The 11,810-nt window shown below is 40.4% G+C and overlaps 3 protein-coding genes across 3 annotated transcripts; all 3 read left to right on the top strand.

The window, feature by feature from the left end:
* Window positions 1–1,942: 1,942 nt before the first annotated feature.
* LOC115813740 (claudin-9) lies at window positions 1,943–2,596 on the top strand. The gene has a single exon (XM_030776339.1). The coding sequence runs from the start codon at window positions 1,943–1,945 to the stop codon at window positions 2,594–2,596; it is 654 nt and encodes a 217-aa protein (XP_030632199.1).
* A 2,673-nt stretch (window positions 2,597–5,269) lies between these two features.
* LOC115813892 (claudin-4-like) lies at window positions 5,270–6,625 on the top strand. Its single transcript, XM_030776569.1, has one exon. It carries the CDS (start codon window positions 5,335–5,337, stop codon window positions 5,989–5,991), a length of 657 nt encoding a protein of 218 aa, XP_030632429.1. The 5' UTR covers window positions 5,270–5,334; the 3' UTR covers window positions 5,992–6,625.
* A 2,519-nt stretch (window positions 6,626–9,144) lies between these two features.
* On the top strand, window positions 9,145–9,813 carry LOC115813645 (claudin-3-like). Its single transcript, XM_030776169.1, has one exon. The coding sequence runs from the start codon at window positions 9,151–9,153 to the stop codon at window positions 9,811–9,813; it is 663 nt and encodes a 220-aa protein (XP_030632029.1). The 5' UTR covers window positions 9,145–9,150.
* The last annotated feature ends 1,997 nt before the right edge of the window (window positions 9,814–11,810 follow it).

The following is an 11,810-nucleotide window of genomic DNA, read 5'->3' as shown; positions in this document are numbered from 1 at the left end:
ATTCTGGTTATTGTGGTAATAGTTCTGAGAAACTGGTTAAACAATTAAGAAGTCAAAAGATTACGGGTGGCGTGACAGACTCGCACCACGTTTTTTTCTCGGCATTACATCTTATCTGTAATCATCTTGCTCATTTTCTTGCTCTGAATCATTTCAAAATGTTATGTAAGTCAGGAATTAAATAAGATGATGAAAGGATATTCTCTCTGCAGTTTTTAGTTGCCACCTACTGGTGTCACCTGTTTTATGTTGAAAGAGCTCACACTGAAAACACCAACCAATTAGGGCTCACTGTTGTGATTTAAACTGTCTCTTGGCACAAAGGGGAACATCCATTCAGCGAAAACAAATGATTAATTCGAGCTGTTTTCAAGACTAGTTATTCATCTGTAAAGTCATGTTTTGGATCCGAGAAAACCGAATGAAGTACGAAAACTACTCAAAACAAGATGTTTTCAAAAGTCTGGGGAAAAAGAGTTGTGTTCATTTTGGAAATTACTCAGTGAGGTTAAGTTCATTTCCAAAACATGCAGGAGTCAAATATCAGTTGAATTTCACAAATGTCACGTACAGGACAGCGTTCCATGCCGAAGAGCAGTGATATTAAGTCCTCTTCAGGTATTTCAGATGTTGAAAAGAGAGGATGTTCTCTTAGTTGGTGCTTTTACCATGGAAGACATCAAAGCCCTACAAGACAGCTTAGCTCATTAAAGTATTTGAGTCAAACTGTAACCTTGAGTATTGTACTAATGGTTTTTACATCCATACATTAAAATATTAATGAAAACCACTACGTGCTGTGATGAAATGGATCCATGCAAGGTAAAATCAGGTAAAAATATATAACAGACATATGACTCAGTTCACTACATTATGGATCTGTGTAACTAGTTTAAATGCACTAAACTGACCATAACTATTTGTGGTATTATTTTTGTGTTCTCTCAACATAGTTGTAATAGGAGTAAAATGGATATAAATGACATTTTAAGAAATTCTGCTGAAATATGTACATCAAATGAGAAATTAATCTGTTCTGTGACTGACGGATTTCTAACAGAGGTGTCCAGTGAAAGCCTTCACCGGGAGCAGATAATTTTCTCAGCCTGGATTATGTGTCTTACCTCTAATGTAGACAAAGATGGGGATTGTCCTCCTTATATACAGATCTCATTGAAAGAGTGATTCAGCAAATTTCCTCAAGGTTAATGGGAGAAGTGGACATGTGAGACAGCTATGGAATCCCCTTTTACTTTGTAGAAAAAAAAAACCTATGATTTTGAAAAGGAAAGGATACTTAGCTGACATATGTTTAGTGAACAATCATTGTGAAGTTCTAACTTTTAGCCTTTTTGGTACGATAGAAAATATTTATTGTTTGGTTTCAAAGACAGAGTTGGCTACGTTTTTTTAAATGTTACATAGCTATCTATATATCTATCATGTGCCATGGCTTTAACAATTATAAATCAGGGTAAGCTTACTTTTGTTGAGTTAAATCAATTTTACTAATGGCAGTGAAAAATAATAAAGTGTTATTTTTGCAAAATTTCCAAGTTCTAAGAAAATTACAAAGATATATATATATTACTGTCTTGTTTAACCTCTTATACATTTTTAAGCGTGCCACCGAATGGCTAGTGAAGTGATACGATGATGCCTCATGGCCTGAAATCACCACAAACTTGATGCCATCTTAAACTGACTCCACCTTCCATCTTCTTAGCAGTATAAAGAAGGTAGAGACTGTTTCTCTCCCCCTCTCTCTCTCTCTTTCTCTCTCTCTCTCTCTCTCTCTCTCTCTCTCTGTCTCCTTTAGAAACCCTCATCCAGCACTCAGAGCCAGAGAGAGATCCAATATCGGACTAATCTTTAGGGGCAGTGCCTGAGTTACCGAGGACCACAGCGGTGGAGCCCCAGAGAGAGAGTTTTGAGCGGCACAATGGCTTCGGCCGGCCTGGAGATCCTGGGGATGATACTGGCGGTAGCCGGCTGGTTGGGAGTCATGGTTGCCTGTTGCCTGCCCATGTGGCGAGTGGCAGCATACATAGGTCAGAATATTGTGATCACGCAGGTGGTCTGGGAAGGCCTTTGGATGAGCTGTGTGGTCCAGAGCACAGGCCAGATGCACTGTCGTGTCTATGACTCCATGCTGGGGCTACCCGTCGACCTGCAAGCCGCCCGTGCCCTCACCGTCGTCGCCACGTTTTTGGGCGTGGTGGGCATCGCGCTGTCTGTCGCCGGGGCAAAGTGCACCAACTGCACGGAGGACGTCGCTAGCAAGCCGCGCATCATCATGGCCGCCGGGGGCACCTTCGTCACCGCGGGGCTGCTCCTGCTGGTGGCGGTGTGCTGGACGGCCAACGTCATCATCCTGGATTTCCACGACCCGTTGCTGGAGGAGACGCAGAAGCGGGAATTTGGGAACTCGCTCTATTTTGGATGGGGAGCGTCTTGTTTGTTGATCCTAGGGGGTGCGCTGCTGTCCTGCAGCTGCTCATTAAAGTCACAGCGCAATAACGTGCCAGGCAGAGTGGAGTACTCGTCAGTAAAGCCCATATCTGCCAATGGATATGACAGGAGGGACTATGTTTGAATGGTCACAGCCCTAGCTCCTCTGGGACATTTGAGAAAAGGCAGGTCAGCACGATGCTATATGAAACAGAAAAGCGTACACTGATGGACAGCCGGCACTACTGTATGAATGATCTGTAGCACGATCATATTTGTACTGAACACTTGATCGAAATGAGAATATCAGTAGGCAAGTTGAGAGGAATTCGGTTATGGCCTCCGTATAGCTGTGGGTTAGAAATAATTTAGTGAAAGTCTGTGCAATCATAAGTTCAGCTCCTTAACTGTCTGTGACTGTTTTTTTTTTTTTTTTTTTTTTGGAAAAACAGTTAGATGGTGACACATTAACCAGTTCAGGGCTTAGACCACTGCATTATTAGAGACTGCTGTGTAACAGGGAACATCATTAGGTGACCGTACAGCAAAAGGTCAGGATAAACATATTCTGCCACAGGACTCTTACATAAAATTATGTCAATTACCATAAACTGTGCACATTATTCAATTTTTTGGAGTCTGTTCTTTGCAAACTGGTATGTTATTATTCTATAATAACACTACATTAATTAGATACTACTACATTAATTAGAATGACTATCCATAAACACATGCTTATGAATTGATTGTATAACTAGACGTGCATTTCATTTAATTCATGCTGTAACATAAGCAGGTCTGCAGTCCTTTGTCCCTCATTGAAAAGTAATTGTAAAGGGCTGCAGACATTCCTTGTTCAACATGACTAGTCACAGACCAACAGCCCACAGCAAATTATACACCAAAGGATTCAAAGTCCCCTGCACCAGCTCACTGTTTTCTTAAAAAAGTCTGTAACAAAAGAGACCTTACCCTGAGATGTGGTGCAAATAAAAGAAAATGCAATTTAAGACAGGTTTACATGAAACAGTCAATAAAAATTGTTCATAGTGCACTCATGGTTTGCTTGGAAAGTGTGTTTTTTTGTGATAGTATATGCAAATGCTGATATGTATGATAGGTATGACTGGGCTCATCAAAGCAATGTCAAACTTTAAGGTAAAACAGTTCTTATCATCAGTTACATCAACAGAGGATTACTTTAAGGTATACTGGAAGTATAATTCAAGGTTAGGAGTTTTTTTTTTGTTGTTTTTGTTTAGTGTTTTTTTACTGTGGCTGCAGGCAATCAAGAGGCACATTGGAAATGAAAAGCTATACTCTTCAAACTGCCCTAATGAAACAAGGAATACTTGCTCACCTTCATAACGTTATCATTTGAAATCAGAGTATCTCCTGATGGGCTGCTACACACAAAAATTAGACTCTCAGTTTCAGTGCAAATGTGAACAGGAACAAAGCTTCGCTTGTTCAGGGGTTACTCCTGCACTTCTGTGAGCCTCCACCTGAATTCAGAAGAGCGAAACCGAGCTGGGACTGCACTGGATGAAAGACCTGCCTTCTGCTGCTGAGTAGCTTACATTGTAATAATATGCTGTGCTAACTCCCCAAAGCCTGTGTCAGCGTACTGACTGGAAAAAAATTAAAGAAAAACAAGTGAGCTCTGAGAACAAAACTAGTTACGATTAACAGAATTTAAATGAAAGATGTAATAAAATTTAAATGAGGATTTACCATGACAGAAATTTTTTGCAGTATACACATGAATCCCTACTGAATCAAGCAGAGTATATTAAGGTTATACTGAGGGCCATTGTACTGGCTCTCAGAGAACTGTGCAGTAGTTGGTAAATGCAGACCCCTGAAATATCATATTTCTCAGTGTTTACGGAGATGGGCTACCAGATCAAACTTGACAGCAGACGCGTTTGCTCATAAAAGACACCGGCAACTAAAAAACATTGATTTCCAAAGTATAGGGCATCACCTACTTTGAACCTCTTTGACCTGTAAACAAAATAATTGAACCACAGTGAGTGAAACACAAGTAACAAGGTTAGCCACACAGCTGTGCGTGGCTGACTGATTTGTGTTTGTGAACAGGTTAGGCTGTGTTGATTCTTAGATTAGAAAGACAGAGACTAATGGGTAGTGACCTTGTGAAAAACTGAGGGAGTGATACCAGTCATCAGCATTATCACTGAGGTCAGCCATCACTGACTCCCCCTTCCTATATAATCAAGGCTATCTTCCAGGCTATCTTGAAACTAAGTTCTCAGAGGCCACTTAACTACATTTAATTAAATTACTCTGCCACAGTAAAAGGCTCTCTGTTAAACTTTCATTGTCCTTCCCTCTGTGAACGACTGGTCATCACGGATCAAGTTTATGTGAGACTTAAGTAGAAGGACTATCTATCGCTTCAAGACTCGCTAACTAGCTAACCAGCCTACATCTGGCACTTTTGTTGCTAGCATGTCCACACTGAAGACTTTGCACAAAATGGAAACCTGAAGAGGATGATAGTTATATGCACAAATGTTAATGTTAAGCAGTGTAACAACAGTTAATGTTTAACCAAAGCCCCTTTGGCATTCAGTTATCTATTCACAGTTTCATTCTAAGGGGGAGCTACCGTGTGCTGAGGGTTGAATCATTAAACCCATCCAGTTTCCATGCGAAAGTTGTGTATGCTCACAACACTTTTGAAAAGTTTGGCCAATCCCCATAAGATTTCATCCCTCAAATGACTCCACCTTCCAAGCACAGGGTACTATAAAGCATTGTGCTATTGGGCAGAAAGGCTCTTTCAGAATAGAGACATTGTGAATTCTTTCCTGTTATTTAACTGCTCGGTCGAGGAGAAAATCTCTTGGGAACAGGATGGCGGCTTTGGGTTTAGAGATATTAGGGGTCACTCTTGCGGTTCTGGGGTGGATTGTTGGTATCGTGACCTGTGCATTGCCCATGTGGAGAGTCTCAGCTTTCATCGGAGTGAACATCGTAACTGCGCAGACCATATGGGAAGGCATCTGGATGAGCTGTGTGGTGCAAAGCACTGGGCAGATGCAGTGTAAGGTTTATGACTCTATGCTGGCACTAAGTTCAGACATGCAGGCAGCCCGCGCCCTGTGCGTGATCTCCATTGTGTTGGGCGTGCTGGGAGTTTTGGTGTCCATCGTAGGAGCCAAGTGCACTAACTGCGTGGAGGACGAACGAACCAAAGGCAGAGTGATGATCGCGTCGGGTGTGACTTTTATCTGCGCCGCGGTCATGCAACTGATACCGGTCTCCTGGTCAGCTCACAGCATCATCATGGACTTCTACAATCCCATCGTCCAGGAGGCCCAGAAAAGGGAGATCGGGGCCTCTCTCTACCTTGGATGGGCCGCCGTGGCTCTCCTGCTCATAGGGGGAAGTATTCTGTGTTGCAGCTGTCCCCCGCAGGACGAGAAACGGTACGGGCCGCCCAGCCGAACAGTCTACTCTCCTCAAAGGTCGGTTGCCCCCAGCAGCTTTGACAGAAGAGACTATGTGTGATCTGCGGCTTTCTTTGCGTGAGGTTTGGAGAGAGACAAGCTTGCACTTGTTTAAATCAGTTTTTTTTTTCTTTAAATCAGTGTATTTACAGAGATGAAACAGAACTGATACCAAAAAAATGATCAATGATGTTATCAATGCAGTGAGTTTTGAAATGTTGACTTGAACTATAAAGAAAAGGTTCTACTGAACATAGTTCATTTTGTTCACTGGAATTTCATATTCATGTATGTATTTTCATTTGTTTCCTTTAACACCTGTATAGAACTGCTGTTTTTGTTGTTTTGTAACATTCTTAGTTTTGTAATATAAGATAAGTATCAAAGGCCATGCAAGTTTTATTTTATTTTAACTCCTTCAATATCTCTTCTACTACTGACAAAAGTTGTGACATTTTAAACTCCATTTAGGGGCAATTGCAGTTTTTTGGAAATGTGAGTGCCAAATGCAGAACAAATTTGCCCATTTGAAAATCTTGGATTCTTTATAGACAGTAACACTGCTTACCCTCAGAGATTTTTCTGGGATATTAAAACAATTGTTTTTTTTTCATAAAGCTGCAACTATTCTGAAAACCTTGTTGTGCTCTATGTGCTAAGGTCTGCTATTGTGTGTAAATTCAGAAAAAAAAAAAAGATTTTTGTTTGTATGCCAGAATGTTTGTTTATATCTCAAAATAAACATAAAACATTTTCTTAAAATGTGTAAAGATTTAAATAATTTCAGAACTGGGACAATGTGGGCCCCTGTGACAAAGGGTCATTTCATGTCTAAGTTCTGAAGTTTCAAAAAGAAGAGTGCACAAAAAGTGCACAGCATACCTCAAATGTTTAACAATGTCATAATGTAATACATTTCACACAGGACTTGATACCAGTTGAGAAAATGAAGGCTCACTGAGCAACTGCCAGAACCATCGAGGTTTACCACAAAAATCACCTAGATTGACCTTACAACAGCCTTGCACGATTAATTCACTTTAAAAGAATAACGTGAAGCTTTTAGGAATAAAAAAAAGAAAAGAAAAGGGAGAACAATAACGGTTCATTTTTTATGCTTAAAAACTACTTTTTTTGTGTGTAAAACTAGCTCTTTTTGTCATGAACAAATCCTTATCTCTTTCTGTTTACCTAATATATTAAATACATATATTTTCTATGGTAAAAGTAGAGCAGAGGTAGAGAAAAAATAACAGAAGGCCTCTATAATTAGGTGTTGAGTTGAAGCTTCTTTCAGGGCTGCTCTCTGCCCACTTCTCATAGGTCTATTCGCTTTCTGCACAAGAATCTTGTTTTTGTTAAGCTCCCGTTCCAACTGTCCAAACTATCCAAGAACAATGGGGCTGTTTGAGAGGGTAAGATGGCAATCAGTGTTGCTTTTCAACAAAGAGTCATGGAATGTCAAGGAAGCACATTATCTCCGTTTTTGGCCCATATCTAAAGACCATTCCAGCAACAGAAGACCCGGGGGCAATGAAGTGGTAGGCTTGAGGCCATATTCGGAACATTATGTTTGTGTTGAAAGATTGGGAGTTTGCATTTGAAAACATTAGAAATTATTATTTTCTTATGTGCCAAAAACTTCCGTATCAACTTAACCTCCAACTCATAAAAGCAGTAGGCTCTTTTATGATTTTTTCATTACTGTCTTTTTACATCTAAGTGCGTGTGTGTGTGTGTGTGTGTGTATGTATGTATGTATGTGTGTTTGTTTGAGTGTACATACATATATAGAGTGTGGGAGTACACATGTATAGAGTGGAAGTCTTCTGAGGGAAACTTCTGATGTTCCCATTAGAATCCACCCCTCAGGATAGCGGCTGATAACCTTTGGCTGCTAGTGTATTTCTGGAATGCCAAGCATGTTAGTTACTATACCCTGCACTGTCTACGACAGCTTACCTTAGACTCCAAGGTAACAGAAACATTTATGTCTCTAAGGAAGAGGAAGAGGAAGAAGAAGAAGATCAGAAAACATTGATCATCTATTGAAATTTAATTGAAACTACATACAAATCTTTAACAGAGTGAGAACGGTTCAGAACATTTCTTCAGATTGTCCGCCTGAGTGGAATAGTGCCATAAACTCAAATATTGTTCTGATAAAATTCCTGTGTTAAACACATCTTCCAAGCTCAGTCATGTAATCTCAAATTAGCCTGTAACTCACAAACACTTCCTCATATTCTCTTGGCAATATTTGGTTTCTGAGTTTGATTTCATATAAAGAGATTTTTAGAATCATTGTTATAGTACTGTGAGACATATAAATCTCTTAGCGGTTCATAGAAAATTATAAACAAATTTCTAGGAAATATTTGTAACCACCTGTTAGCAGTGATGTAATCAGGTCTATTATGTAGTAGGACTACTGGGAGTGAAGTGCCCACCCAAGTGTCCACCCAAAGGGAAGACACCTCAGTAGTGTGACTCATCATTCTGAGTAACACTTTTCATGATTCACCCAAACAGCAATCTAAAAGCTCACCAAAACATCTCATATACTGTAACAGAGCAATGTGAGGCCATAAAGTAACTGAGTCTGACTGCTTTCATTTTTCACTCTGTAGGCTCATTTTGATTACATGTACTGCAAACTGAACAGGCGACCTTAGGTTGGTTTGGTGTAAATGATTTGACAAGATAAAGCTCTTGGACATGCGCTCATCTCAAAGGAACTTGCCTTATTTTTAGTAGAGAGGATAGAAACATTCACATTAATCCACATGAATGTTTAGAGCTAATAAATTGTTGACCCCTGTCAGAGACTGTGTTTTGTCTCATCACAATAAACATAGATTACACAACTATTCTTCTTGTAGCATGTGTTGCTAAACGGTATGTATCCAAAGACAGCTTCTCTAACACAAACAGTATCTATAAATTAAGTCTCTCATCACAATTCTCGAAAGGGTGAGCAGGCTTGATTCTGAGGAGTAGAGGTCCTCCTTCCTCTGTCTGATGTCACCTCCCATATCAACTCCTCCCCTCCACCTGATCTGGGGTATAAAGGATACTTGTTTTTGGAGCAGCACCACATCACTGATTCTGAAGAATCGGGGCAAATTATCCCAACTGCATGAGTACGCTTATAATACAGCCCTCCGACAAGTCGAAGTAGTTTTTTTTTTTGGATACGCCAGGACATCTGAGCTAAAGAATGTCTGCAGGTCTGGAGCTCATAGGCATTGTGCTATGTATACTTGGCTGGCTACTGGCCATTGTGGCTTGCGCCCTCCCGATGTGGAGGGTCACGGCGTTCATCGGCTCCAACATCGTTACGGCCCAGATCATCTGGGACGGCCTGTGGATGTCTTGTGTTGTGCAGAGTACGGGGCAGATGCAGTGTAAGGTTTACGACTCCATGCTGGCTCTCTCCCAGGACCTCCAGGCTGCCCGAGCATTGACCGTTATCTCGATCCTCCTCGTCGTACTTGCGGTGCTGGTGTCCATCGCAGGAGCCAAGTGCACCAACTGCATCGAGGACGAGTCTTCCAAGGCCAAAGTCATGATCATCGCTGGGGTGCTGTTTATTGTAGCAGGAGTCATGCAGCTTATTCCAGTCTCCTGGTCAGCCAACAGCATCATCAGGGACTTCTATAATCCAATGTTGTCCGACGCCCAGAGGAGGGAGCTTGGGGCAGCATTGTACATTGGCTGGGCAGCAGCTGCTCTCTTACTTTTGGGGGGATCTTTGCTCTGCTGCACCTGTCCACCTCAAGAGAAGAAATACAACCCGTCAAGGATGGCTTACTCTGCCCCACGCTCCACGGCAGCGGGTGGTGGAGGGGGAGGCGGATACGACAGAAGAGACTACGTTTGAATCGGTGGGATGAAAACCGCTGATACAGAACAGTGTCTAACACTTTTATATAGTGTATGCTTTTTACAAAATGGGTGGAATTATGGGAAATTACGCCCTGAGACTCCAGTATGAAGGAGCATCTTCACTGATGTTATTTGTGGTTTATGTTTGTTGTTTTCTGTGAAAAGTTCTTGGCTTCCTGGAGTATATTAGGTACTAATGTAGTTTATGGATATAATGAAAGTTTCTGTCAGAGGAATGTCATTTTACTGAACTCGTAAACAGAAGTGTAGTGATGCGACATATTTCATTTATTTGATTTAGAGACACACAAACTTTTTTTTCAGATATTACATTGTCCGCACACATTACAGACAGTCACATAACTGACGTTTGAGTTATGTTTGATTTATATGAGTATTATATTATGATTACTTTTTTAAATACTTGTTCTCTTTTAGTATTTAATGCTCCAGACTCTCCAAGCTTATTCATCTAACATTTTATTTGCATTTGTACTTCCAGTCTTTCTAGCTTTTTATCTCTCATTATTTGTTATTATTTTGTTTAGCAATTGTATTTGTATTAGTTTTTAAGGTCAGAACAAATATGATTTTGAAATATGATTCGAGATCTGAGCATTACTTTCAAAACATTTTTATCCTTATTATTTATAGGTTTTTTTTTCATTTATACTTATGTCGTATGAATGATTACAAGGATACTTCTTCTTTTTTTTTTTTTAGCACATGCTCATCCATTTAATTAATAATCTGAGCCAATGTCAAACAGTAATGAGGTATTAGTTTCCGTGAAGCAACCAGAGTCAGGGAATTTCCCAGGCACTCTTCATTCAACCAGGAGAGCTCAGGAGCAAAGGGGGAAGAAAGACCCCAAAGTGAACAGCTTATTGTGAGTAATGACCCAGAGAGAACACCTGTGTTTAGCCATACTGAAAAGGGGGCTGGGGGTGGGGTTGAAGGGCCTTTGCCCTAAAAATGCTTGCAGTATGTTCTCCATCTGTCAATTAAGTGAGTATTTTGTTGTTGTTTTTTTTCTTATGTCATGTTGTTTCACAAGTCAATAAGTCAATGTATCAATAAACCTCCATTTTTCAAACTTGCTGAAACAAGTCCAATTTTGAATGAGTGTGTATTACTACACATTCTTTCATTTGGTGGCTGAGGGAGATGTAACATCTGTCACGATGGTGTGAGGACAGCAGGAAACTTAATCAGGAGGACCATGTTACATCCAGTTGGGTACCAAATGCATGCCAGACACATGAGCTCATACATCCTGTAAAACGTCAAATTAGGAGTGAGATTGGTTCTGCTTAGTTCAAATGCAGGTGGCAAACAGTGGCAGGGGAAGAGGAAATCCCACATCAACAAAAGTCAAACAGTGATTGTTCAGACACTTGCCTAAAGAAGATGGAAAACCGAGTTCTGTGTAGCAGTCAATACAACGTGTTAATTTTTTAGAGGTCTGTTTGACCAATGACACGTGGCACCTTCAAACAGGCACCAAGTTAAATATTGATTAAGGTTTCCTTTAAAATGTGTGACAGAGGCATATCTGTTTACCTGCTTACTCTACCTGCTTCTCCAAAGACAGGATCAGTGTCTCACAAACAAAGAACACCCTGCTATTTGACCCCCAGTGCAATTATCAACTCAGCCAATAATGGTGAGGTTCAGGTTACTAATCAACGTTTTTCTAGTGTCAAATCTTGATTAATAGAATGTCAAGCTAAGTTAGTATACTCAGGCCAGAATGTTACAGGTAATTCCCGTGAGCAGTGAATGTGTTTAATATCACAGACAAATTTAACCCGAGAAACCATGAACAAACTTGACTAGAAACCTCCAGCTATTAGTAATTACATTTGTTTAAATAATTCAGAGCTCTAAGAGGCACACGGGGAATTGTTTTCATGAACTGCAGGAAATGGGAAAAAAATGTGGTTTGCTATGAATGCTCATCTCTTTCACTAGCCTAACAAGTCAAACACA

This window comes from Chanos chanos, chromosome 6 (genome assembly GCF_902362185.1).
Source record: "Chanos chanos chromosome 6, fChaCha1.1, whole genome shotgun sequence".
Taxonomy (NCBI): Eukaryota; Metazoa; Chordata; class Actinopteri; order Gonorynchiformes; family Chanidae; genus Chanos; species Chanos chanos.
Note: the sequence above shows the minus strand (reverse complement) of the source record. Positions and strands in the feature narration are given on the sequence as shown.

What these genes read in the sequence shown, in the direction of transcription:
- LOC115813740 (XM_030776339.1), top strand. Translation starts at nt 1,943, where the DNA reads ATGGCTTCGGCCGGCCTGGAGATCCTGGGGATGATACTGGCGGTAGCC.
- LOC115813892 (XM_030776569.1), top strand. Translation starts at nt 5,335, where the DNA reads ATGGCGGCTTTGGGTTTAGAGATATTAGGGGTCACTCTTGCGGTTCTG.
- LOC115813645 (XM_030776169.1), top strand. Translation starts at nt 9,151, where the DNA reads ATGTCTGCAGGTCTGGAGCTCATAGGCATTGTGCTATGTATACTTGGC.